Source organism: Papilio machaon, chromosome 15 (genome assembly GCF_912999745.1).
Source record: "Papilio machaon chromosome 15, ilPapMach1.1, whole genome shotgun sequence".
Lineage (NCBI taxonomy): Eukaryota > Metazoa > Arthropoda > Insecta > Lepidoptera > Papilionidae > Papilio > Papilio machaon.
In genome coordinates, this window is record NC_060000.1 from 4,021,030 (window position 1) to 4,047,354 (window position 26,325).

The following is a 26,325-nucleotide window of genomic DNA, read 5'->3' on the forward strand; positions in this document are numbered from 1 at the left end:
TTAAATATATTGATTAAGTACAACATATTTATAGAAGTTGTGTTAATTTTTAACTGAATGAGACTTAGATTTACCAACCATGTAATTTCCATAGGATGGTTAAAGAAAAAAAATTAAAAAGTGTGAAATGAATCGAAGTGTCCATTAAATATAAAATTACCGTAATTTTAAATTCCTTAACAGCTGTAGTCACATTTTAAATATCTTTGAAAGATTTTTTTTTTCACATAAAGCAACGTCAGATTATTTCATTTGCCATACTCTTTGAATGTTGATCAATACCTCAGTGAAGATTTCGCACTAAATCTTAACTAAGGCCTTAACTGCCTTAGTGAAAACAACTCTTGAGTAATGATCTAGACTAAGTTTAAACTATGTGCTTTTTAGGTTTTACTCACTTTTCACTTTTGGTCTTTAACCAATTAACTATGTGATATTACTTTTCAATTGCCATTTTATGTTTTTCACCAAAATATACAAATACAAAAAAAATCAATAAATGATCAATTGGATAAGATTATTTATTAAATGCTTAACTCTGACACATCACGTTCACATATTTCAAGTCTTCCGATGAAAAAAGGTACATCTGTTAAATGTAGAGATGTATTTATTCGTTAAATGGCTCGATTTATTTATTTGTATAATTTATGCGTTTGTGTCATTAACAAATAAAACATCTCGATCTTTGAGACCTACATCTTGTAACTTAGCGACTCCTCTCGCTACAACACGCTTCGGGAAATTAGTAGTTATTTCAAATTCCTCTGGCGCTTGCGGGTGACTGAATACAAAATCGTATAAATCCTGTAATAAAACAATACAAAGATTATTCAATTTCTATTATCTTTCACATCGACTACATTTATTTTTTATTTAATTTTATGTATAATTTTTATCTAATATATAAAATTCTCGTATCACGGGGTTCGAACTTGAACTCCTCCGAAACATCTTGACCGATTCTCATGAAATTTTGTGAGCATATTCAGTAGGTCTGAGAATCGACCAACATCTATTTTTCATACCCCCCCCCCCCCCCCATTTTTTACTGCGCGCGGACGGAGTCGCGTGCGACAGCTAGTATTTATATAATAACTTGTATAAATCTTGCAACTTTAATAAAACTCATTTCCTATTCAGATTTTGCTGAAATTCGATATACACCTTTATTCCTGATGCCAATGTACTTTTTAAATTCAATGTTAATGTAAATTCAAAATGGCGGATAACATAATATATTGTATAAACCCCAACATGGGTGTCAAATAAAAAGTCTTGACTAGCGGATATTAAATGATGCCATTACTTAATTGACCCTAAGGCAGGAATTATTCAGTAACCAAAGACCACTAAACTAAAAGTCGTTAACGGAACCTGCAGGTTATAAGAAGGTTTTCATGGAAGATCTTATTTTCGAAGTTTGCTAAATCTGCGTAAAGATATATTTAGCGAGATAGCTAACACGCTAATTGTCGCACTTAGAATGATTTAATAGTCACTTAAGCAGGTGTTAGTGCTAACCTGCGTGGTGTGTGCGAGTGTGAATCTCCTGGTGAGGCGCTCTCCACCGGGAAGACGTATGAGCAGCGCCACAGTGCCAGCACCTGGTCCAGGCTCCACAGGCAGTCGCGACGCCATCGCCGCGCGAGCCTCCACCAACTAAACAACAAGTTTAACAACATTTTATGTTAAAACTGTAGCGTAATATGTCACAACTTTACCATTTCTACTTTTTACCCATTTTACAATATTCCAGAAATAATTACAATTAAAATTTGTTACAACAGAACACACAATACTCTCCAGTGTGGATGTCTGTTTTTTCATTTATTAATTTTATCTCTGTACAGAAGTTCTGGCAATTAAAAAAAATTGGGTGCTAAGAACTAACTTTCTACCAGTGCGGCTTCCTTGAGGGTATGTTTCCATACCCAGAGTGAATGCCGCACATTGCAACAATACTTGCAACATCATAAAATAGGAAATTAAAACACTTTAAAAAATGTAGTATAAATTGTAAGAAAATGAAAATAAAGTCTCCGACCCAAAAATATGTTGGGGGATTAAGGAAAAAAAAAAAGGACTAACTTTCAGTGTAGAATCTTACTAAATCTACACTATGGGTCTGCTTTATTATCCAATTAACGACTCTCGATTTCGGCAATAAAGATTTCATTGTATCCGTTTACTCGGTGGGAGATAACCGTGTGTGTACCTGCTGCTTGTGCCGCTCCTCCTGCTGACGTCGCTGCAGGTCCTCGTGCTCGCGCTGTGCGACGGCCTCCCTCGCCGCCGCCTTGCGCCGCTCCTTCTCCTGGTCCGCGGCCAAAGACTCCGCGTACGCCTCGTCCTGCGCCGCCCGCAGCCGCGCCGTCACCTCGCGCTCCACTCTGCAGTTACATATACAAGTGTTTCTCAAGGGGCGTTAAACCAAGAGAGGGATGTTAAGGGGCCCATAAAAAATGGGGGGCGTTGATGTGGGTTAGGGGATCGATGTATAATTTGTAATTTCATTTACTTTATATAGTATTTTAAATTTCACTAAAATTAAAATAAACCTACTACACAATAACGAATAATTAGTTTATATTTCTACGATGAACATGATGTAAAAAATTAGAGCAATTTTACTTTAATTACATTGCACCAGAAATTATTTCAACTTATGAATGACTTATGATTATGATTACTTACAGAATAAATTACTTGTATGATAAATTGAGTAAAGTTAATTAAAATTGAAAATAAACTCACGGCACGACGTTAGGTGTTTTGCAGACTCGTTGACAGTTTTTAAAGCGGCCGCGACCGCTTCGTTGGTTGGCGACAAGAAAATTTGTAATAACGCCATCTCGTGGCAATTTAGGTGAACATCCCGCCCACCAAGAACTCCGTTCTTCCTGTCGCCGCCCACCGTAGTTGTTAATGTGAAGGTAAAGCAACCAGTTTCGAAACTGGCCGCTTCAGTAAGCCGGACTTGGTTCGCAGGCTTACCACTCGCACTTCTCCATCTTGACCTGGATGTGTGTCTATAATTTGTGCCATAAGCCATTTAGTAGGAGGAAGAGAAGGTTCCTTTATAAGAACAATGTCACCTATCTCTGGAGCCTTTGATTTTGAGTTCCATTTATGTCGTTGTTGCAAATGATGCAAGTATTCTACGCTCCACCTTTGCCAAAAATGAGCAGTAATTTTTCTAACTAATTTCCAACGCTCCTGTGGCGTAATATTAAATGTAGTTTCTTGTTTCTGTGGTACAGCCACCAAGGGTTCCCCTATTAAAAAGTGTGATGGGGTAAGTACGGCCACATCGTTGGGATCATCGTTCAATTCGCATATGGGACGAGAATTAAGACAGGCTTCTATCTGGGCTAGCAAGGTAATCATTTCTTCAAATGTTAGCGTTGTATTCCCTAATACTCTCAATAAATGGGTCTTAACAGATTTGATACCTGCTTCCCATAAGCCTCCAAAGTTGGGTGCTCTTGGCGGTATGAAGTGCCACGTAGTTCCATCGTTGGCTATCATTTCAGCTATCTGGGGTTGTAACCCACCTGAAGTCGTCTTGAATAGAAATTCTAACTCCTTAGCCGCACCCACAAAGTTAGTGCCATTGTCACTCCATAGGTGAGCACAATGACCTCGTCTGGCCACAAATCTTCTAAATGCAGCTAAAAATCCTGAAGTCGAAAGGTCACTCACAGCTTCAAGATGTATTGCCCTTGTTGTAAAACAGATAAACAGGCATATGTAGCCCTTGTAGGATTTGTGGCCACGGCCTTTAGAAGTTCTAATTTGGATAGGTCCAGCATAATCTACCCCACTTATCTCAAATGGTCTTCCAGGATGGACCCGTTGAGCTGGTAAATTTCCCATAATGGGTTGTTTGGTACTGGCATTATGTCTCACACAAGTGACACACTGGTGTATACATTTCTTGACAAGAGATTTTAAACCTATAACCCAATATCTGGACCTTATGTAATTGGTGGTGAGTAGATTACCTCCATGAAGCAGTTTCAAATGTGCATCTCTTATAAGTAAGTGTGTTAAATGTGAATTCTTGGGTAAAATTATGGGATGTTTAATTTCTTGAGGTACCTTTGCACCTTGTAGACGTCCACCAACTCTCAAAAGATTTTGTTCAATGTAGGGTGACAACTTTCTTAAGCTGCTTCTTTTCTTAACTTGTCCTTTGTTTATGATGTCACTAATTTCTTCGTTAAATTGATTTTCTTGTTCAACCTTGATGAGCTGGAATAATGTTTCTTGTAATTCTGCAGCGGACAAGTAACTGGTGAATTGTTTATTATTGTTTTTGTTTCTTTTCCAATTAATAAATCTCCTACAGTAAGTTAGTACTCGAATCATTCTATTAAATGTTGAAAATCTCTTCAGAATGTTGTCTTCTACATTGCAATTAAATACTTTAATTGTTTGTTTTCTTTGTTCTAATTCCGTCTTAAGAATGTGAGGTTTGCGTTGCTCAATTTCACTGTTACTTAGCCATTGTGGGCCAAACCACCACAATGTTTTGTTTCTTAATTCACAAGGAGGCACTCCCCTTGAAGCCAAATCTGCAGGATTATTTTCTGACTTTACATGACACCATCTATCATTGTCTAATCTTCCTTGTATTTCTGCAACTCTGTTAGCAACAAATGTTTGCCACCGAACTGGTGGTGACTGGATCCAAGCTAACACCACCATTGAATCTGTGTATGCATATACATTGTTTTTAGGTATATTCAGGACTTCTTTGGCTTCTGAAAGCATCCTTGCCACCAATACAGCAGCACACAACTCCAGCCGAGCCACTGACACTTGTTTAAGTGGTGCCACCTTAGTCTTGCTTTCCAGAAGTGTTACAGTCACACCATCTTCCTTAACTACCCTGATATACAAAACCGCTGAGTAGGCAGCAGTAGATGCATCTGCGAATCCATGAAGTTGTACAAGTGAACAGTCAGGTTGTATGTGTAGCCACCGATCAATCTTGATGTCTTGCAGTTGTTGAAGCTGTTTACGGTAAATTAACCACTCATCTATTAAATCTTGCGGCAACTGCTCATCCCAATCTGCGCTACATAACCAAAGTTTCTGTATTAGTATCTTGGCAAGTATTATGGTTGGTGCTAACCATCCAAATGGATCAAAGAGACGAGCTACGTCTGATAGAATAGTGCGTTTAGTAATTTCTGATGGAATTTCTGGTAAGTTTACAGTAAACTTAAATTTGTCATCATGTCTATCCCATGATAGTCCAAGAATTTTGATGATTTGATCAAACTTGATTTCAAATCCATGGTGTTGAGATTTGTTTTCTGCTATAATGTCTAAGACTTCCTTTTGGTTACAAGACCATTTTTGTAATTCAAAACCTCCACTCTTAAGAAGTTGAGTGAGTTGTTTATAAGCTTCTAAGGCTTCAGAAGTGCTTGAACAGCCAAACATTAGGTCATCCATATAAAATGATTCCTTTACTATTTCTGCGGCCATGGGAAACTTGTGTTTTTCATCTTCAGCTAGTTGTAATAATGTGCGTACTGCCAGATATGGAGCTGATGCGGTTCCAAAGGTGACCGTTAGTAGTTTATATGATTGGCAGTTTTCCTCCGGGTTATCTCTCCATATAATGCGTTGATATTCGGCATGCTCATCAGCTATCAGCACTTGTCGATACATCTTGACTATGTCAGCGACCAATACAATTCTATGTTTTCTCCACTTCATTAGTAGAACTCTAAGGTCGCTTTGCAATGCAGGTCCTATGAGTAGAGTGTCATTTAGTGATGAACCTCCAGTGCCCTTGCATGATGCATCAAAAACTACCCTGACCTTGGTAGTGTCCTTGTCTTCTCGAATCACCGGATGATGCGGTAAATATATGGCATTGTCACTGTCTTCATTGGCTAAAGCCATATGTCCTAGTTCTTGATATTCATTTATAACATTTTTGTATGCTTCCTTTAACTTTGTATCATATTTAAATCTTTTTTCTAACTTAAGAAATCTTGCCATAGCAATTTCCTTTGTTTTGCCACATTTTTCTACAGGAGTTTGGATATCCTCTTTAAAAGGTAAGTTAACCTTGTATCTTCCAGACTCCATCCTGGTTGTGGTTGTTTTATATATGTCTTCACATTGTTCTTCCTCCTTTGTCTTCTTCCTCTCTGTTGTAAGAAATTCATTTTCTATTTCCCAGAACTTTTTAAGCATGTTGTTTTCACATACACAAGAATGCATACTTATAATTCTGTTGTTTTCTATAGTTGTGTTTGTATCTCCTGAAATAATCCATCCCAGTTGTGTTTTCTGCGCTAAAGTACCAACCGGGCTCCTTAACAAACCTTCCTCCATAATCTTGCTGGTAACGCTGGCCCCTAACAGCATGTCAACCTTTCCTGGTATTCTGAAATTAGGATCTGCTAGAGTTATTGATTCTATCTCTGGCCAGTCCAACGAGTTGATGTGTTTTTGAGGTAAGTATGTTGTTATATGACTTATTACATATGCTTGTATCCATAAAGTAAAGTTTGACCGGTATCTTGACTTCAATTCAAATTCCACTGTATATCTAGAACTTATTGTTTTACCTTCACTAAGGTGGAATTTGCAGTTATTTTTTTGTCGCCTCAAACCTGTAGTTTGAACAAAATCCTCTGTCACAAATGAACTTTGCGAGCCCTGGTCTAGTAGAGCCCTATAGGTTTGTATCTGCCCATTCCTTGCGGGAATGTCTACTAGAGCCGTTGCCAATAGTACTTGGCCAGGGTTGTATGAATGATGTGATACCGACTTGTGTTCGTCTGCTTGTTTTACTTCATGCCCTAACGTCTGTGGAGTTTCACTAAAATCTCTTTTTTCTGGGTGTAATAATGAATGATGTTTCTTCTGGCAAACCCTACACCTTGTGTTTCTCTTACATTGGAAAACTGAGTGATTTGGTATAAGACAATTATAGCAAAGTTTGTTGTTTTGAACAAATGTCTGTTTGTCCTTGTAATCCTGTTTTGCAAAATCCTTACATTGGTATATGTAGTGATTATCCTTACAAAATGAACAACTTAATATTTTCTCTACATCCACCTTTGAAGAATGAAAGGATCTTGATTTTACTGGTTTACTCTTGTATTCAATCATCTCTAATGATCTAAATCTCTTTTCTAAAAAGTTAAACAAATTCTCTAAAGTTGGAAATTCATTAAAGTCGCAGATGTTTTGTTCCCACAGCCTGTGGCTCTCAGAATCTAGCTTGGAGACGGTGAGGTACACTATGATAGCATCCCAAGATTGTGTTGGTAGCCCTAAGTTTCTTAAAGAACTGATGCATTCTGAAGTTACATCTAAAAGTTGTTTTATGCTTTGTTCCGACTCCACACTTAAGGGCCTTAAGCTAAATAGTTTCTTGAAAATACAATTAGAAATGTACCTTTTGTTGTTATACCGCTTCTTGAGTGTCTCCCATGCTAATGTGTAATTACTGTTAGTTACTGATATACTTCTTAAAAGTGTCTCTGCCTCTCCGCTAAGGCTTGTTTTTAAATAATGCAATTTTTGCACATTATCCAACTTGTTATTATTGTGAATTAAAGATTCATAAATATCATGAAATGATTGCCACTCAGTATACTTTCCAGTGAAGGTTGGTATGTTTATACTAGGAAGTTTAAGCTCAGTATGTTGTGATGAATTGCCATGTGATTAATTACCTTGTGATGTCTGTTGAAGTGTTAATGTTGCTGCATGTTCATTTAATTTGGTTTTCAACTCACCCTTAAAGTTCAAATAAATTTCTTCACACTCATAAAAGGTCTCCTTGGTAAAATAGGCTATACTTTTTCTTTGATCTTTGTTTACGCACCTTATTATTTCGTCGTGAGTACTATTGAATGACTCCCAAATTTGTTCTAAATTTTGTAATCTTGTTTCTACGTAACAATGTGTTAATCTACTTTTGGGTGATTTGCTAAAATTTACTTGATTCTTTTGTATTTTTTCTAATTTATCTAATTGGCACAATATTAATTTGTCTAAATCCATTTTCTTTGTTGTAAAATTTTAGTAAAATTTAGGCGGTAGTTCTGGTGGGTGTCGGGAATGTTCGATAGTTCCAAGTAACATTAACTATTGAAGAAACACGTAATAAACATAATTTTTACACTTTTATAGTTCATTAATTCACAACCGAGCCGAAGGACCACTTTTTTGTATGATAAATTGAGTAAAGTTAATTAAAATTGAAAATAAACTCACGGCACGACGTTAGGTGTTTTGCAGACTCGTTGACAGTTTTTAAAGCGGCCGCGACCGCTTCGTTGGTTGGCGACAAGAAAATTTGTAATAACGCCATCTCGTGGCAATTTAGGTGAACATTACTAAAAGATTTTTTCAAAAATTGTTCAAGGTGTGCATTGACGCCCATGGACATCTGCAATACCAGAGGAATCGCAGATGCGTTGCCGGCCTTTGAGAAGGTGATACGCTATACGATATATATAAACAAAAATATTTTTTTTTTACCTATCAGCCCTTGCGGCAGCTAAATGTGGCTCATTGTCCCCAACGACTCTCCTCAGCCGCTGCAGCAGCTGCAGAGGCGAGCAGGCACCTTCGCTGCGAGCTACCACTGTCATGCGGTGCTCGCGCAGACACACTACACACAGCAGGGGGTACCTTCGACCCCCCACTGACTGCGCCACGCGCCACCCCTCCGAACTGTCCACTGAACAGCCCCAGAACAGAGCGTGCGTGTTGATGTATTGTATCACTTCTGGATCCGATAATGTGCTCCTAAATATTTTAAAATAAAAAAAATATATTTTTATTTATATTATTTATAAACTACTAATTTATTCAAAAACACCAAAAAAATGTGGCTTATCAGTACATCTATGATTGTCTGAGGATGAAAACTAATCAAACAACAGACACCTTCAAATTAATCATACTCTTTAAAAAGTTCAATTCTACCAAATCACTTGAGCATTTACTTTATTAAAAATTGTTATTACATGAAAAAGGTTAAGCTAAATATGGTCACAAGAGGATGGACACAAAAAAAAATACAAACCTATGAAAGCTATCAGTTAAGTAAAAAGATACTAATCTGCTTTATTTACTCACCTGCAAAAGTTTTGTGTTTCACTTGCAGATTCTGAATGTAGATAAACAATGAGGAATCTTAATTCATTCTTTGCATCATTTAGTGCCTGTGCATATGTACCCTGGTAGAACACTGGATGTGCATGATACCTTGATGTATAATTGTTTATGAATCCCATAACATCACCCAACGGATCTGTTACAACTGAAAAATAATATTTAAAATTATTTACTTCTATTGCTGAAGACTTAAAACATAATTTATAGGATATATTTGTCTATCCATATTTTGAAGTGTCATAAAATTTAATAATACATGGCTAAGATATCCTCAGTAATTCTGAAAATAGATTTTATTAAATATCTATTTCAAATTGAATGTGTTATCTATGGAAGAATAACTTGTCAAAAGTTGTAAAGTCATGATTTATCATCAATCGTTGAATACAAGCTCAAATAGTGATAATGAAAAAAAAAATCTCTATATAAATTAAGTAATTTAGACAATAAAGCATTGTTTAAAAATTTGTTTATAGTTACTTACGTCTTCTCTCGTCATGTCTGACAAAACTTAATAATAAATTCAGTACAGATGATATTGTGTTATAGCACATTGACACAACTAAGTTTACAACATAACGCAGTAGACCACGGACACCACCCGGTACCTCGGGCTGTTCATCTGTGAATACCTGCTGTGCTATATGATCATGGACTACTGGAGGTGCCCGAGCTTCTGTGGCAAATACTGATGGCCTTCCTTCCCTTATATTAAGTTGTTCCTGGATAGCAACCTTAAACAAAACAGTTAATTATGTTCCATGACACTATGATTTGTAGCCAATGTCAAAAAGAAGTTCAATTTGTCTGTAATGTTAAATAATTTGGCTACAGTGAATGTGCTAAAAAGGAAAATACCCCCTGTATTATATGAAAATAAAGATAAACCCAACTGTCTAGTATAGTGATTGTCAAACTTATTTCTTTCACCGCCCCCTATGAAAATCAATTATATTTCAGAGCGCCCCTAATTTTTATTCAGACCTAAAGCTTAAAAACCACAATTTCATTACTTTAATTAATTTCAATGCCCCCCATTTTTTGGGCCTCTTATCGCCCCCTCCTAGGTTTCAAACGCCTTCAAGGGGGCGTTATCGCCCACGTTGGGAAACACTGGTCTAGTAGTACAATCAGTTGGTTTAAGTAATCTTAAAGTTTAGATGGACGGATGGATGGATGGACGTTTGTTAGAAGGTATCACCGGAATGACTCGATTGATCTTGATGAAATTTGGCATAGATATTGAAAATATGTAACATGAAAGATATTTATTAAGTGTTTTTTTAATTCTGCGCAGACATCTAAACTTTCACATTTATAGATTAAATATAGATTTAAAACTATGAAAAACCAGATTAAGTTTGAAAAAGTTTTATAAACAAAATATTGGAATGTTTAACAAATTAGTTCTTATTATTTATCTAATACATTGCAGAGGTTACCTAATAATGTGTTGTCATAGTAACAACACAATTACAGAGCAAACACTTTTGAATTGTCTTTTTAAAACTAAAGATCTAATTTTGTCTAACTGTGAGGTTCAACTGCCAAAACACACATATAAAACATCTATTCTTATCATCATTCACAATATGTTTCATTGCAATTATTTCAGCAATAGCAACATGCTGATATTGTATATTTTGTACTAATCCTAAGATTACCAATGGATATATAAATACAATGGACAAAATTAGTTAGGAACTGCAGAAAGCTTTATATCAAAAACTCCTTGAATCTATTGACTGTGAGATGAGTGGGAGTTAAATGAATATAAAATTATCAAGTTGAGCCTACATGCAACACATCTTACAATTGATAGAAATATTCATTGGTATACACTACTTCGGAATTACACTTCTGTCAACTATATTCAAATGAACTAGGTTAGCAATGCATATACCCATAACATGCATGAAAAAATCTTATATATCCACATAAGATATATTGAGATAAGATTGTTGTTTTAGTACAATTGTTCTTGAATTTTAATTCATTTTTATTAACCGTATTAGACATTAAAAAAAACTATCAGCTTGAATCATTTGCCTGAAGTGAACTGACCTTATTTTTCTACACGCATAATTTGATAATAGATGTAACTATTAGATTACCTCTAAATCCCACTGGTGTCTTTGCAAAACATCTCGGCATATCGACATGTCTTCTATACCTGTTAAATCTTGAAATTGTAATATTTTATCAGTTTGTTCGGGCGTCAAACCCATGGCATTGTCTTCCAGATCCATGGTAGTGTTAAAAAAAGATTGCTTTATGTAGAATAGTTATTATACCAGTAAATTTACATAGATATAGCCTATAACAATAAATAACACTCTTTTTATTAATAAACTACGATAAAAATACATAAAATGCCACTCATTATGGTGTCTACGAAGACAGAACCAAGAAGACAAAACGAAAATGAAATGAACGACAAAGGCAAAGACCAAAGATGATAAAATATCAACCATAGACAGAAAGTATTAAAAACGTCACGCAAGACTTCTCAATCCACGGCGTTTTCGTTTCTTTTTTTTTTAATTTCACATTAATTTTAATTTTTAACCGTAAGATCAAACATAATGTTGATAAATTATAATAATAATAATAATTACATTACAGCCATGTGGCATATGGAGTCAACAATTATCGTACCGATAGTGCTGTCCGTGAATGGATTAATCGCGAAGAGCCTCGATCACCACCTAGAGAGGCTCTCGCTCGGTAAGTGGGTGAAGGGCCAGGCACAGAAGGCGGTACTCCTGAGCACGGCACGCATTGTGAGGAGGTTTCTGTCTCTGGAGGCCTAACCGCCGGTGGCTTGGGCCCAAGGCTCCGCTGCCGACGTATCCAGATTTTTTATATTTTTTTTAATATTGTTTAAGATTTTATTAAGAAAAATATATAAAATTAAACAAGAAATAAATATGTGGAATAATAATAATAATAATAATAAAATCTTTATTGTACATTTTACATATCTATTTCATTATAACCTTGACTCCTTTACTAGGTTTCCCTGTATTAAAGGAGCCAATGACTTCCCTTATATGTTCAATTGTATGTACAATTTTTGAATTTAATGAACATTTTAAAAACAAAAGAGAAAAAGTAAACCAAAGTAATATATGTGTGTGTGTGTGCGTGTGTGTGTGTGTGTGTGTGTGTGTGTGTGTGTGTGTGTGTGTGCGCGCATGTGTGTCTGTACTGATGTTGATTTGTGTTCGCGTGTATGTATGCGTGAATGGGTTTTTATGTGAATATGGATGTGAGGAGTGTGTGAATAAGTAGCATTGTTAATCATTACATATCAATGTTTCGCAATCGTTATAATCCATATCTTCTAACCATTTCTTAGTTACTTTCCTCATATGAAATGATTTCAGACCTCTTATATTATGCTTCTTATTAACAGCATTATATAAATGTGGAGCCTGGAACTTAAACTGTCTTACAGCGAGGGCACTTTTTACAGTTGGAATTATAGGACTTCACTTTCAATCGATTTTATATTAAGATAAAAAGATAAATATTTGGTATCTTTAGTTATTACACTTACACTTATCACAGTATAAGGAATATTAAAAATATTTAGAGGAAAGCTAGGGATTATAAATACTCGTAATTGAAATTTCACAAAAAGGTTGGGTCAAAATGTCAAAGCCTTAATCCTAAGGAGTTTTAAAAAATCACACTATTATATTTTTAATAAATTTTGACGTACAATGTGTCTAATTGTAGACACGAAAAATTTTTAGTTTTCTACATTTTCATACAACGCCAAAATTTCAGTTTCCTTTTTTTCTAAATTAAATATATAAATTGAAACTCACAAACATGAAGGCAAATATAGTCGATATTATTGTAGATCCCTTGGGAGATAAAATCCCTCGATTTTCAGAGCAACATCTTAACGAGATTTTGGAATGGTTTGAAGAAAAATCACAACCCATAAGTGTACCTGATGTCGATGAACTGATAAAGTTCGTAAATGTCGATCAATTGATGCAGTTTTTAGAAGAAAGGAGGTAAAAATAGAGACTTTGATTAAAATTTCCCCAAATATGTTCTTTGTTATCAATCAGTATAATTTCGCAAAATAGAAGTTAATTTCAGATTTCACAAAAGAGGATTTTACTACCCAACTTTTGGAGAAGTCATATCAGAAGCTGAAACATTCAATGCAGGAACATCACGAATTTTCACAAAAGAACAAATTTTGTACATGTTAGATAAATGGGTCATTGAAGCAAAGATTAAACATGAATTAAAATTGGCATTTAAAGTATGTGAATGAGGTACTTTCACTTTAGAATTAACTTAACTTAAAAAAATGAAACACTTCCTTAAAGCAGATTGTAATTGTATAATATAGTATTTTTTTCGATAACAAACGTTACGATAAAAATGTTGCTGTATCACTTCCTTTAATTAATGTTTAATTAGGTATTTGATAGCGAGAATCGGACTTTTTTGGACATTGACGAAATCCGAGTAATTGCTACAAGTGTTGGGCAGCCTTTTGATGAAGATGAAACGTTAGAACTTTTGCGTGACGCAAATGTAAGAGGAGATGGAAACGTTTATTATGAAGATTTTGTGGAATCTTTGTTCAGTCTTGCGCCTGAATTATACAGCATAAAGGTATATTTCTCAAATACCTCCAAATAGGAAACTTCCTCTATTGCACCCACCGATTCTATCACTATGCGATAAAATAATGTTGTAGTGTTTCTATTTCTAAAATTGAAAGAAAACTACAAACTATATGATAGTTTGCTTTAAACGTTTTAATCGACCTATCGGTTTAAGTTTTAACAAATATTGCTTGTCATTTTAGGCCGAATATTTATTTGAAAACCCAGAAGAAGATCCTTCTCAAATAGAATCGTCAGATTTAGAAGTTCCAGCACAAGTACAGACTAAAGGGAAAATGGGAAAATGAATGTAATACGTCAATTACTCAACCGATTTTTTTTTTCGTTTTTAGTTTAAATAAAATCAAGAAACAACAAAGCATCTATGTTGTTATATGTTTTTAATTAATATTTTTTACACACAAAAACGCAGAACTGGTAAATTATTATGTACTGGTTTCCATATCTTTTTTCGAATTTGTTAAAACAACTGGTCTTTTTTTTTTTGGAATTGGCTAAAAGGTTGCGTAACCTATACCATAGCATCTTCAAAAAAAATGTTATTGAAATGAATTTGACATAAAATTGTCAAAATGACGTAAAATTCAAATTTCAATCAACAAAGCAATAAAACAAAAATAAATATTACTATCTCTTTAATTAATTTATAGTCCTTCATTATAATTCATTATTCTAGTGCTTACTTCTTATATTTATCGAATATAATTAATATTCTGGAAGGTTCTTAACTTCCCTTACAATTGTTTCCTACACGTAATTGAGCTAGGATTATATTTTTTAGAATTAAAAATGCTCAGTGTGTATTAACATCTTCCTTTAATTATATGTAATAAATTAGGAGTAATTTACACACAAAGAACGATTTTAATATGTTCGAATCGGACGATTTTGATCAGGTATGCATGGTTGTTATGTTGTTTTGGTGTATTTAATGTTTTCAACAGACGTATTAAAAGTATCAGAAATTGCAGGTTTTGTCTCAATTGGATATTCCGGATATACCTACCAAGACAAGCATAAACAACTTTTCTAACCTTAATGTTAATATTTTACAAAATAATTCCACCGAAATAATTAGCCAAGGCAATGCAGTACTAGAATCAAATTATAATAATAATAAAACGATAAATAACAAAGGAACTGAATCTGAAGTTAACCTTATACAAAATAATAATAATTTACTATCACCTAAGCACTGCAAAAGAAAAATTATCAATTCCCATTTTGACTCTAACTGCAAAAGAAAGTTCCCAGGCCCTGCAGGCTTATTGTCGGGAACTTTTAAAGAATATAAAGATGAGAATATTGATCATATTGAGTTACTTTCTCAGGTAAGTTATTGTAAAATGTTATTAATAAAGTTATTAATAACACAAGGCAAGATGTTAAAATTTATTTAAAATTCTTAGAAATGCAAACAAACAACAGTGGACATTATTTTAATAGATATATATTTTGTAAAGATTTATAAATTACACTAAATTATAACATTTGCCTTGTAAAATTATTATGATTAAAATCAAAGTGCATGTAATTTGTGAAATGGGCAAAAAGTGTTATATTTTAAATAAAATAAGTGCTTATATGAATAAATTAAACTTCAGGATATAGATTTTTCACAAAATCCATTACATAGAGAGCTATTTGAATCATCACTTTGGAAGAGATTGTTAAAAGATGTTAATGAATGGAAATTAAATTCTGTTGAGACAATAAAAACAATTCAACAGTTTGCACTCAATGGAAACCTGAAAAGAAGAAAAGCACAAACAATTACTGCATTTGTTGAGTGTGTGGACAGATCTGCTATGGATCCTTTAGTTACATTGAGAGATTTAACTGGTATGTTGTACAAATATTTATTAATAAATTAAAATCTCTATGAATGTTAACACATTTACGATTGGTTTCTGAGACCAAAATCTCTATGTAAAACATTGTCTTTGACAAAACTGATATAACAATATGTTTTAAATGGGTTTTTTGATCTTAGAAACCCAAGATTAGTACTACTCGTTTGCGTTGTGATTTTAATAAATGAAATTAGCACTAGCATTGTATGTGTTAATTTTGAACAAGCTATTCTAAAATATTTAATGATTCATAAAAATAAGAATTCATAAAAGGGGTTTTTACTTACTACTGTTACAATATAACTTTTTTTTATATATAGATCTACCTTATGTAACCTTTTTATCTTTCAGGAAATATAAAATGTACACTACACAGAGATGCTTGGTCATATTTTTCACCATACATTGTACCAGGGCACTCGGCTCTTGTGTTATCTAAGCCTACAATATTAACAACCGGGGGTGCATTCAAAAAGCATTACTTGAATATAACAATGAGCAATATATTGGCTATATACAGCTCTGTACATGACAAAGATGAACAGATGCCTGATGGTTATCAAAAGATCTGTAATGAAGACTGTACTATCATTAAAATGGAAAAACAAATCTCAGGTTTGTTATATTACATTATGAAAGTGCACATTTTTAATTGTCTTGCTGAAATAAACTTACCACATTGGCTATATGATGGCTACAATGGAAAGTATCATATATTTGAAATGCAAATTTGGAAAGATAAACCTTTAAACATTAATATGATTATAACCAAAATCTGCAGTTCTTCATTCTAACGTAAATTTTAAATTTACCTGGATATCCTAATATCCGGGTAAATTTAAAAAAAAATTTTCCCTAGAAAATCAACAGAAATTACTATTTATGAAGTTAATTGAAAAACATAACAGGGGTAATTTGCGAAATTGTGGCTTACGATGGTTACTAAAGACCTATTATATGTTGAACAAAAAAAATGGCATTGAATGTGTTATCAATGCCATTTTTTTGTATGAAAATGAACAACCTGTTAAGCTATGTTATAAGACCTGTATCAAGGACTTAAGATAGGATTTAGTTTAGCAATGTTTGTTGTCATGTCCATAAATTTATATTCAATGACTATGATTTATGTGTTGTTAGTAAAAGCTATTTTTTTTTTTCAGATGAAACCCAAGTATATAGTAATGATTACAATGACTTGGACAGTATATTTTCAGATGAAACATTTTAATAAATGATGTACATATAAGTTGTAAAATAAAGTATTAAAATGTATTCTAGTGTTTCATTTAGTAGAAATATAGATGTATGAATGTAGAAGCTAGTGAGATGTGTAAGGACCGCGTCAAATGAAGGTCCGTGATTTCTGTCTACCTCTCTATGTTAAGGGTGTGAGTTATGTTATTACCTATGTTTCATTTAAGAATCTATAAAGACATTTCATTTAATACTTTGTAACTTAGCATTTTTTAACCATAATTCTATTAAAATTTGAAGCGAAAACTTTGTATCCCCTTCATTGAGATTGAGAGCGAATGAATACAAAAGCTAACACCGTTAATATGTAGAATAAAGTTATTTTTAATAAAAAAATATTTTGTCTGAATTATTATGGTCGGCTGCTAGTATGCTGTAATTAATTACTGCCTAATTATTTTTGGTCTAACTAAGCTTGTTCTACAAACTGATGTGTACGGAACGTCAATAAAAAGTGTGGTCAACAGGTGGACTGATTTATTTGTAAAGATGTTTCAAATCTGTTATATTACTCTACTTAAATTTTGTAGAGGAAGAAAAGACACGAGTGGTAATTTGGAATAATTTAGAAAAGAATTAAAAATGAAAAAGGCGAAAAGAAATGATTAGCACTCACTGGGAAGAGAATATATTTTACACTGATACAATTTTGTATAAAAAAAAGAAAAATATAAAAATGTATATATCTATATATATAAAAGAAAGTCGTGTTAGTTACACTATTTATAACTCAAGATCGGATCTTAGAACTAGGAGACGGACATAGGAACTTTTTTATTTTGTGTGCATTTTTTTTATTCCGCGCGGACGGAGTCGCGGGTAAAAGCTAGTTTTTAATAAAACATATTAACAAAGAGGTCCTTTTATATCGGCAACACCCACTATTTGGTCATTAAATATTCTCTGTACTTAGACACTTACTATTATCAGATGCTACAGATTGATAATAAAACAAAGTTGTCACTTGTTAATATTTTTAATTATTTTTTTAAATTACAATGTGGCAAACGAGCAAGCGGCCACATGAATTCGCCGAAATAGCGAAGCGACCGCTGCCCATAGACATTTGCAATTGCAGATGCGTTGCCTACCCTCAATCGACGAAGGAGGAGACGCACAAAAAGGGAATATTTAACCTTCCTTTGCATCTCCTCCATCAAATCCACCTCCCCTTCCCATCCTTTCCTTATAAGAAAAGGGGTGGGAAGGGAAAGATGATTAAAATTAGGTCTCCGGTAACACACTCATCAGACGAAACGCGGAATTACTTCCACTTCACATCTGTCTTCTTTAATTCTGTTCAGATTTTAATATGTCTATTGATGATATGCTTAGCTAATGTCTGGTGATGTTTGAAAGTACAAGAGCATATATTGCATTTATGTATACATTTCCCAATATTTTTCACATTTAACAGACTGTCTGTAGAATCATTTATTGTCTCCGAGTTGTAATGAGTTTTCAAATGCTTTAAACAGTTGTGCAACTTTATAAATTTCATCTGGAATAGATTTTTTTCTTTTAAGAATCGAGTTCAGTGATTATCAGTTAAAAGTTCCGAGTAACAATAAGTTTTCACTGCCTTTTATCTTATTAAGTTTTTTGATATTTTAACAACAAAAATCAATTTTACTTCTTACAAATCTTACTAATATTATAAATGCGAATATTTGGATGGATGGATGTTTGTTATAAGATATCTTTAGGCTCTAGGAATCTCTATGAAATTTGGCATAGATGTAGAACACATGGGCTACTATTTTTTTTAAATTTCGTGTAGACGAAGTCGCAGGCGACAGCTGTAAAAGGAAAAGAGTATGAAAGACTATTTAAAAACCCTGTCAACTTACTTTACATTGATTACAATGGTATATTTTATCTTTTCCATTTTCAATGACAGTACTGTACCCTGCAGCCATTTTGTTTAAATCTATTGAAAGATCTCCGTCGACATCTAAATTATGAAGACACAATGTCTGAAAATTAAAATACCAGATTATTCACATCAGTAAAAAGAGTATCGTTAAGATTGGTCTCAGTATTTGTGATGAGTGTCAGTCCATTGTTTGCCCCTTAAAGGTGATTATTAAGCCCCACAGTCCCCTTTTCTTGACCCTTTGAGTGAAACTTTTTTTTAGCTACAATAAGTAAATGTCACTTTAAATTTTATTTTTCCAGTGGAATCCGAATTATATATACCTGTTGATGTTGTTTCAACTCATCTTCAGTCTTGAATATCTCGGCGCAGATGCGACAAGCGAACGCTTTGCCGGAAAGTTTTCTTTTATTGTCTTCAGATGTCTCTTTAGTCGGTAGCTCTATACATACAATTTGTAAAAACATTGAAATACATGTTTTAACTTATAAAGCGTTAAATTGTATAATCTAGAAAGCTTGTGTAATATTTTTCGAATTTAGAAATGTTACCGCCATTTTGTATTGCAGTTGCGCGCGACTGTGAGCTCAGGTAAAAAGCGCTTAGGGTAAAAGACGAAATCATCCTTTGTAAAAGTTATGCTCTTGAATAACAATAAACTATAGCATAATTTAAAGTTATAAAGACATATGAAGAGAAGAAGATAATACTTTAAAAAAAAATAATGGTCTTATAGTTAAAAGAACTAAACATTTTAAAATCAAGCTCTAACTCGAATAGGTTGTTTGAGAGCCACAGCTCCATCATCAGATCAGCACAACTTCATCATAATATTGTCACGTGATTTAAAAATGTATAGAACATGTTCCATACATATGCTTACTCCAACTATCCGCTTACTAACAGGAAATGGATCAAATTAAATTCGCAAGGTGACACTGGAATAGGTGAAACTAAATTAAATCTTGTAAAAAACTTACTCCTTGTATTTAATGTAATAGATACTCGTAGTACATTGTCAGCTCGTTTGATTTCATTTACATGTACATGTAAGACACAATTGTCCTCGAAATGTGTACCATCTTGTATGTCTCCTTTTTTGATTTCCGGCTTATAATCTTCTGTGAACCAAAATGTATGGACTAAACTATAGTAGTATGTTACTAAATGCAGATATACACTACTACACATAATATCGTTCAATCATTCTTCTAAATAAGATAGAATTAAAGTTTTAATAAAGTTTAAGTATAAATATTAGTTCTGCACATCGTTTTAACGCAACGTTACAGTTCCTTTTATTTGTATTGTAGATCTATTGCGTCAGATTTATCTGATTCGGTAGGCAAAAGCAAAATTATGATGCGATAGTTCATAGGGTTCTGTATCTGATTGCATCTCTCACCGGGCCATATAAGTTTATGTGACTATAGCGACAAATCGACCAAAGCGATCAAATGAATGCCCATAAACATCCGCAATTGCAGATGCCTTGCCTATCTTTAATCGACATCACACACACAAAATCTTAGTAATGTTACTAATATTATAAATGCGAATGTTTAAATGGATGGATGGATATTTGTTTGAAGGTATCTCAAGAACGGCTGTATGGATCTCGCTGAAATTTGGCATAGACGTAGAGCATAGCCTGAAAGAACACATATGCTACTAAATAAGCTTTTTAAAATCTGCGCGGACGGAGTCGCGGGCTACAACTAGTGATAATATAATCCACTTAACGCCTATTTTTCTATGTAGTCGTGGTATTGCATCGGGCGAACCGGCCCATTCGTGCAACGGGTTTTGTTATCGCTGGAGCCTTTACTTCACATCGTTCATGTGAAATGTATGTAATAAAGAACATGCATACGTGTTTTATTCATAATAGTGTGAAGCATGTCGGGGACGTGCAGGAAGCAATGGCGGCCGGAGTCGGCGGTGACTCGGCCCGTCACCAGCGAGGGCTGACCACCGCTGCTGTACGCGCCCTTCTCATCCTGCATTGATACCACCTGAGTATATTTTTCTTCATTATAAGGTGATAAAGGAGCAAGCGGCCACTTGAATTCGCCGAAATAGCGAAGCGACCGTTGCTCATAAACATCCGCAATTGCAAATAAATTTCCTTTAATTGACAGTGAATATATCCTGATAAGAAATAGGAAGGGAAAGAGAACTAAAATAAGGCTTCTGACACTCACTTCATTAGTAATGCGAGCCAATTTGAAATATTAACACGTTCAATGCAACTACGATTTTCACATAGGTATTAAAGTGAACTCGCAACTTGTTATCATAGAAGGTGTTTAACTATCTAAACCGTTGCTATGTCAAAATCGAAAGCAAAAATGTTTTTAAGTCTAAATAATCAAAATAATTTCATAGTGGAAGCAAAATTTTTCTGAAATAAAACATTTTATTTTTTAGAGCATTCCACTAAAGGTAAGTATTAAAAGGTAAGGTAAGGTATTAAAATACGACAAAGCGAATTAACACATAATACCTTTGTGATAATTAGATTCCTATCAAGCACTGAGGTCTTGAAGTCAGGTATCTTGAGGATCTGCATGACAGTGTTGTGCGCGGAGGAGATGTCTTGCGCACTGCACCGCACTCCCACGTCCTTCTGCATCGCCTGCCTGATCAGGGTCTCGAATAGTTTCTCATCTACGTTCATACTGTCTATGAACATTTACATGTATGAAATCCCTATTTATAAATGAATAACTGTAACGCACATAACCGTATATAGATTACTAAGAGAGTCAAGAGTGCCGCTAGAGAGAGTAACTAAAGTTGCTTATGTCTTGGAAAAACTTAGGTAACTGACTGTAATAAAAGACTTTTGAACATTTAAGTTAGTGTGACGGTAAAAGAACAACTACACAGAATATAAGTAACACGTACTTAACTTCTTTTCTTTGATGTTATCTTTGCAATTAACTTTATTTCGCAGAACTTGCTTCATATATCTCGGTGGGTGTTGTTTTAATGGCGTATCAATATTGTTCAATTTTGTAATTTTTGCGTACAATTTCTTGCCATTTTTAGTCTCTCCTAAAGCTATTTTATTTGGAATATCTGGAATAAATGAAAGTAATTATTGTAAAATCTTCGTAGTCGTAATTAAAAGCAGTTTGTGTTGTAAAATCCAGTATATTATCTTCTCTCTCTTTCTCTCACACACACACAGACACACAGATATACATCATATGTGAGCTTTACTATTGAATGTTTATTTTGTATGTGATTAAAACCGTTTAATATGTCGATGGCTTCTACGAATAACATGCAAATGGATAACTTTTTAAGAGAGGCTCTCAAAGTTACAACCATATTCGCAAATAGACCTCATAGGCCCTTTTACTTCAGCATCAAAATAACATTTACACCTGTAAATGAGTATTTTGTTTTTACTTTGTTACTTTGGCCCTTACACTTAGGACCATCGATATATACCTTTAAAGGCGATATTAGTTTTGACTTTTAAAATTGCGTTTCTTGTTTTCAAAATATCCATTAGATTTGCATCGACATTTTCGTTATTTATATTTAGCACTTGTTTATATATATTCTGTTCTTGTTTTATATCGCATTTACTCTCCGATGTGTTACTTTGTTCTGTATTATTTTGGTCTTCAGTCACTTGGACTTTTACTGAATTATCGTTTTCATTTGTTGCATCTAGACTTGAGATTTCCATAGATTCTACTAAAATAAAAGTAACTAGTTAGTCTAACTGTTGGTTTTCGAGACCACAATATCTCTATAAAGCATATCATCCCTGTCATTATCATTGACTAAACAGAAAACAATGTTTTAAACTAAGATTTTGGTCTCAGAAAAAAAAGATAAATGCTGAACGATTTAAAATAGGATAGTAATAAAATCCAATTTAATTTATTATAAATTCTGATGACACATATTAAAAAAACTATTTATTTATTATTTATTCTTATCACAGTGAAATTCTGGTTTTAATAGCTAATTTTAAATAATAAAAGAATACATACCATATTGATCATCATGATTTGAGTTCATAAAGAATGTGCCATGGTCTTCAATAATATCTTCCGATAATTGTACATCCCCATCTATATTTAGGCTTATGTTATCCTGTTGCCTTGACAAGCTATTTAGAAAAAAACATCGAAAAGTATAGCTTGAAATTAATTTATATTTAAAAGGTAGAGGAAGAGACAGACTTGCTGATTTTCTCTTCCCTGATCTAGAGATCACAGTTAATTTTACGAACTAATAAATATTACACGCTTCTCTTTAAAAAGTTTGTTTCCTCTCTCTTTTTTTACTACCTCTCATAAACTATATGAGAGTCAGTTGGTGTCAGTTTGTCTTAAAGATCTTTTAAACTTACCTTATTTCTTCTTGAATGCATTCATTACTTCCCTCTGAACATTTTAATTTTTGAATTAATTCTGAAACAAGTATGAAATTTCATTTTACTAAGCACCTAAACACATGATTTTAAATTATCTGGCTCGAAGGACCATCGAACCTTGAACTGAGTTGATCTCTCTTATACTAAATCTATACTAATGGGATATGACTGCATTAGGAAGTAAGCATTTTTTTTTACTAGAAACTAATTTTTAAAATTTCACTCAATCTTACTATTATTATAACTACGAAAGTTTAGATGGATGGATGTTTGTTAGCAAGCACCTCACCAAAATGACTCCAAAATTGATAAATAATTGGATAATATTGTACAAAGTAATTACTGTATGGAATAGCACATAGGCTTTTTAACAAGTTGTTTTTTTAATTCCAATCAGACAAGTTTCAGGCAAAAGCTAGTTGTATTAAAAACTTACTATCATTTGTTGTTATATCATGAAGTCCTAATGTGTCGAGAACATATACTTTATCATTTGTTTCTAGAAGAATCCATCCTTTTTGTTCTAGTACATGAAATTGTTCATCACTCAATGTTATCTAAAACAATATAAAAATGATTTAGAAGCATTAATCCTTTTATCCAAAATAAAACCTGGATATTAAATGCAATTGACACCGGCTGTAATACACTAATACACACCACAGACACAATTATACAGTAATAAATATACAATATAGAAAGAAATAAAAATTAGCTTAAAAAAAAGTCTCTGATTTAAATTGTCAGGGGTCCAGATGAAAAAAAAATGCAATTGACAAACCACAAATTTTATGCTCAAACTTGTAAATCCTAAAATATATATGGTAAAATACTTTTTCTCGCATAACTTTGTATTTTTAACGTTAGCTTTGACATATTTCTTTGAACATTCACTCTATTCATTAAAATTAAATTCTCTTATATTTTTACCTCAGTACAATTATCTGTTGTTTTTTGCATTTCATTATCCACTTCTGTACTAATTTGTTTTTCTGGTTCTTCATATTGTATGACTTCATCTTGGTGTACTATCTAAAAATAAATGTATTACCATTATCATGTACAATCAAGCGAGAGTCAGAGTGACAGCCATTTTTTTCTCGCTTATAAAGGGTTCTTTCTAATCCAAATTTCTCGCTTGTGAAGGTTCATCGGGACAACAATGCCTCTCGCTTATAGAGCTTTCAGTTATCCAGATTCAACTGTATCATTATCTACATACAATATAGTGCACCAGTTATCTGGCTTGGTGAGTAATGGTGAAAATAACATATTGTGTGTTACAAATTGACACCCCTTATATTGTCAAAAAGTGCTAGACCCTTGTCAGATAGTCTAGGGTGGGTCAAAAAAATCGATATAAGCGTTCAAAATAATTCTTCAATTAATTCATAAATTAATTTAATCGCCAAAACATATGATACCATTTTTATAGAGCAGTTAATTTGCTACAAAAATTTCTATTGCGCATTCAATAATAGCCATTTCTTGTCGAGTTATAAAATTCATAAACAAAAGTGACATTTGACTTAAAATAATCAATCTTAAATCTTCAATATTAGTGAAATGGTGAGGTTTACGGAAAAAACATAAGATACCTTTTTTGTAGAGCATTAAATTTCCTACAAAATTCTTAAAAAAATTTTTTCTGTACGACCAATTAATGATGAGGAATGATTTTTTTTCTATTGGACTGAGAAAAAAATGAAAAACTGCGACGCGGAGGATCTTCCTATTAAAATTAAGAGTTCATATTTGGTGAGAATTTTTTTAAGGTGCCTAGTAACCCATTTTTCCGTATTAATTGTAAAAAAAAAAATAGTTGATTTTTTTGACCCACCCTAAGATAGTCACTTTCTTTTTGAGATAATTAACTAACATTTTCAATTTAAAGAAGAAATTATATCTTCAAATTTACTTCTGAAAATGTATTATCTTATTTGTTTTGATTTTTACCTGCTCTTCATTAACATTTTGCTCTGGTAGGAGATAATTGTTGGCAATAATAATGTTTTGACCATTAGGTAACATAAACTGATCTGAAAATGTGAAATGAAAAAAAAAATTATTAAAAAATTTGGTAGTTTTTAAGAGGTTAAATTATTATAAATACAGAGTATAAATACATACCAGGCACAGAGATAACTTCAGCTGAGTTATTAACATCTATTAAGAATTGTGGAGATGAAACATCATACACTGCACAAGGCTGAACATGACTAACATTTTCTTTAACATCTTGTCCTTGTGTCATATATTGTACTTGTCTATTATTTACTAAAAACAAATAAAACTTGTATCAACAGACAATCAAAATGAACTCTTAAAATTGTTTGTACCTGTAAAGTTTATTTATTTCCTAATAAGATTGCATTGATTTATAAAGAAATAACAATTTTTATTTGTTTCTTTACATTATGTCTCTCATTTAAGACTTCTTTTATTCTGAGTTTATGGTGCACGAATTAATGGCGAATAATTTATACTTACAACTTAAGAAAGAACCATCATCTTGTACTAAAAAAAATTGATCGACCTCATTTCCTTCAGGCAGGTACTCATATGTTTCATATTCTTTATCCGTCATAATATCAGGTTCTCATTAGAGGTGGATCAATTGGAGATGTAATGAACTTTAAAAGTTGTTTCACCAATATGAAAAACGAACGTATGTTAGTAAACACTACTTTTAGAAGTGATATTAATACATTTAATTGCTTAATGTTAGGCATTTAAGGTAAATTTTATTGCTATGAAAGATTTTAAAGTTTATTTAATATTTTTTACAACCCCTTGTTTACGCCTTCGGAAATGACATTGACATTTCTGTCAATTTAAAATTAACACAGCTGTTGTGATTTGTTTTTTTTTTTTTTTTAAGAAGTGGCAAGAGTCATCTGCGTTGTGCCAGAGTTTTTAAACAGCATTTTTTTCTATTATTTTAACAAGATAAATCCTCAATTTATTATTTTTCCCGAAGATAACATAAAAATACTTTGTCAACTATATTTTGGTAAGTATGGAAATAGTCCAAAATGAATAATGTTTTACAAATTAAGGTGGTCAGTTGATATATATTTTATTTTAATGCCATAAAAATACATATTA

General features: G+C 33.0%; 4 protein-coding genes across 6 annotated transcripts; 2 read left to right on the forward strand and 2 right to left on the reverse strand.

Moving 5' to 3' along the window:
- Positions 1-405: 405 nt before the first annotated feature.
- On the reverse strand, positions 406-11,590 carry LOC106712129 (FAS-associated factor 2). Its single transcript, XM_014504578.2, has 7 exons — positions 11,283-11,590; positions 9,653-9,902; positions 9,130-9,313; positions 8,527-8,796; positions 2,219-2,393; positions 1,525-1,662; positions 406-807 (listed from the first exon to the last, which is right to left on the reverse strand). The coding sequence occupies exons 1-7, from the start codon at positions 11,415-11,417 to the stop codon at positions 649-651; spliced, it is 1,311 nt and encodes a 436-aa protein (XP_014360064.2). The 5' UTR covers positions 11,418-11,590; the 3' UTR covers positions 406-648.
- A 1,330-nt stretch (positions 11,591-12,920) lies between these two features.
- Positions 12,921-14,219, forward strand: LOC106712148 (calglandulin). The gene is made up of 4 exons (XM_014504600.2): positions 12,921-13,199; positions 13,288-13,456; positions 13,618-13,815; positions 14,012-14,219. The coding sequence occupies exons 1-4, from the start codon at positions 13,009-13,011 to the stop codon at positions 14,114-14,116; spliced, it is 663 nt and encodes a 220-aa protein (XP_014360086.2). The 5' UTR covers positions 12,921-13,008; the 3' UTR covers positions 14,117-14,219.
- A 361-nt stretch (positions 14,220-14,580) lies between these two features.
- On the forward strand, positions 14,581-16,919 carry LOC106712142. The gene is made up of 5 exons (XM_014504593.2): positions 14,581-14,725; positions 14,801-15,160; positions 15,434-15,671; positions 16,034-16,297; positions 16,846-16,919. The coding sequence occupies exons 1-5, from the start codon at positions 14,699-14,701 to the stop codon at positions 16,911-16,913; spliced, it is 957 nt and encodes a 318-aa protein (XP_014360079.1). The 5' UTR covers positions 14,581-14,698; the 3' UTR covers positions 16,914-16,919.
- A 1,254-nt stretch (positions 16,920-18,173) lies between these two features.
- On the reverse strand, positions 18,174-26,018 carry LOC106712096. 3 transcript variants are annotated; one of them, XM_045681234.1, is made up of 15 exons: positions 25,708-26,018; positions 25,348-25,494; positions 25,174-25,256; positions 24,148-24,249; positions 23,654-23,774; positions 23,194-23,254; positions 22,832-22,950; positions 22,278-22,526; positions 21,726-21,899; positions 21,322-21,500; positions 20,689-20,830; positions 19,796-19,936; positions 19,139-19,257; positions 18,790-18,915; positions 18,174-18,440 (listed from the first exon to the last, which is right to left on the reverse strand). In XM_045681234.1, exons 1-15 carry the CDS (start codon positions 25,802-25,804, stop codon positions 18,240-18,242), a joined length of 2,061 nt encoding a protein of 686 aa, XP_045537190.1. In that variant the 5' UTR covers positions 25,805-26,018; the 3' UTR covers positions 18,174-18,239. The 3 variants fall into 3 exon arrangements, with proteins under 3 accessions (XP_045537190.1, XP_045537189.1, XP_045537188.1); XM_045681233.1 differs by having other exon boundaries at positions 20,692-20,830; positions 22,278-22,529; XM_045681232.1 differs by having other exon boundaries at positions 22,278-22,529.
- Positions 26,019-26,325: the final 307 nt, after the last annotated feature.

Excerpts from the sequence above, each read along its gene's own strand:
- LOC106712129 (XM_014504578.2), bottom strand. The coding sequence starts at position 11,417 with ATGGATCTGGAAGACAATGCCATGGGTTTGACGCCCGAACAAACTGAT. Across the intron at positions 9,903-11,282 it reads GACACCAGTGGGATTTAGAG|GTTGCTATCCAGGAACAACT; the intron begins GTAATCTAATAG and ends GTTTTGTTTAAG. Across the intron at positions 2,394-8,526 it reads GCTGCCGCAAGGGCTGATAG|AGTGGAGCGCGAGGTGACGG; the intron begins GTAAAAAAAAAA and ends ATGTAACTGCAG.
- LOC106712148 (XM_014504600.2), top strand. The coding sequence starts at position 13,009 with ATGAAGGCAAATATAGTCGATATTATTGTAGATCCCTTGGGAGATAAA. Across the intron at positions 13,457-13,617 it reads AATTAAAATTGGCATTTAAA|GTATTTGATAGCGAGAATCG; the intron begins GTATGTGAATGA and ends ATGTTTAATTAG. Across the intron at positions 13,816-14,011 it reads CTGAATTATACAGCATAAAG|GCCGAATATTTATTTGAAAA; the intron begins GTATATTTCTCA and ends TTGTCATTTTAG.
- LOC106712142 (XM_014504593.2), top strand. The coding sequence starts at position 14,699 with ATGTTCGAATCGGACGATTTTGATCAG. Across the intron at positions 14,726-14,800 it reads AATCGGACGATTTTGATCAG|GTTTTGTCTCAATTGGATAT; the intron begins GTATGCATGGTT and ends CAGAAATTGCAG. Across the intron at positions 16,298-16,845 it reads AATGGAAAAACAAATCTCAG|ATGAAACCCAAGTATATAGT; the intron begins GTTTGTTATATT and ends TTTTTTTTTCAG.
- LOC106712096 (XM_045681232.1), bottom strand. The coding sequence starts at position 25,804 with ATGACGGATAAAGAATATGAAACATATGAGTACCTGCCTGAAGGAAAT. Across the intron at positions 25,257-25,347 it reads TGAAGTTATCTCTGTGCCTG|ATCAGTTTATGTTACCTAAT; the intron begins GTATGTATTTAT and ends TCACATTTTCAG. Across the intron at positions 22,530-22,831 it reads AAATCATGATGATCAATATG|TAGAATCTATGGAAATCTCA; the intron begins GTATGTATTCTT and ends CTTTTATTTTAG.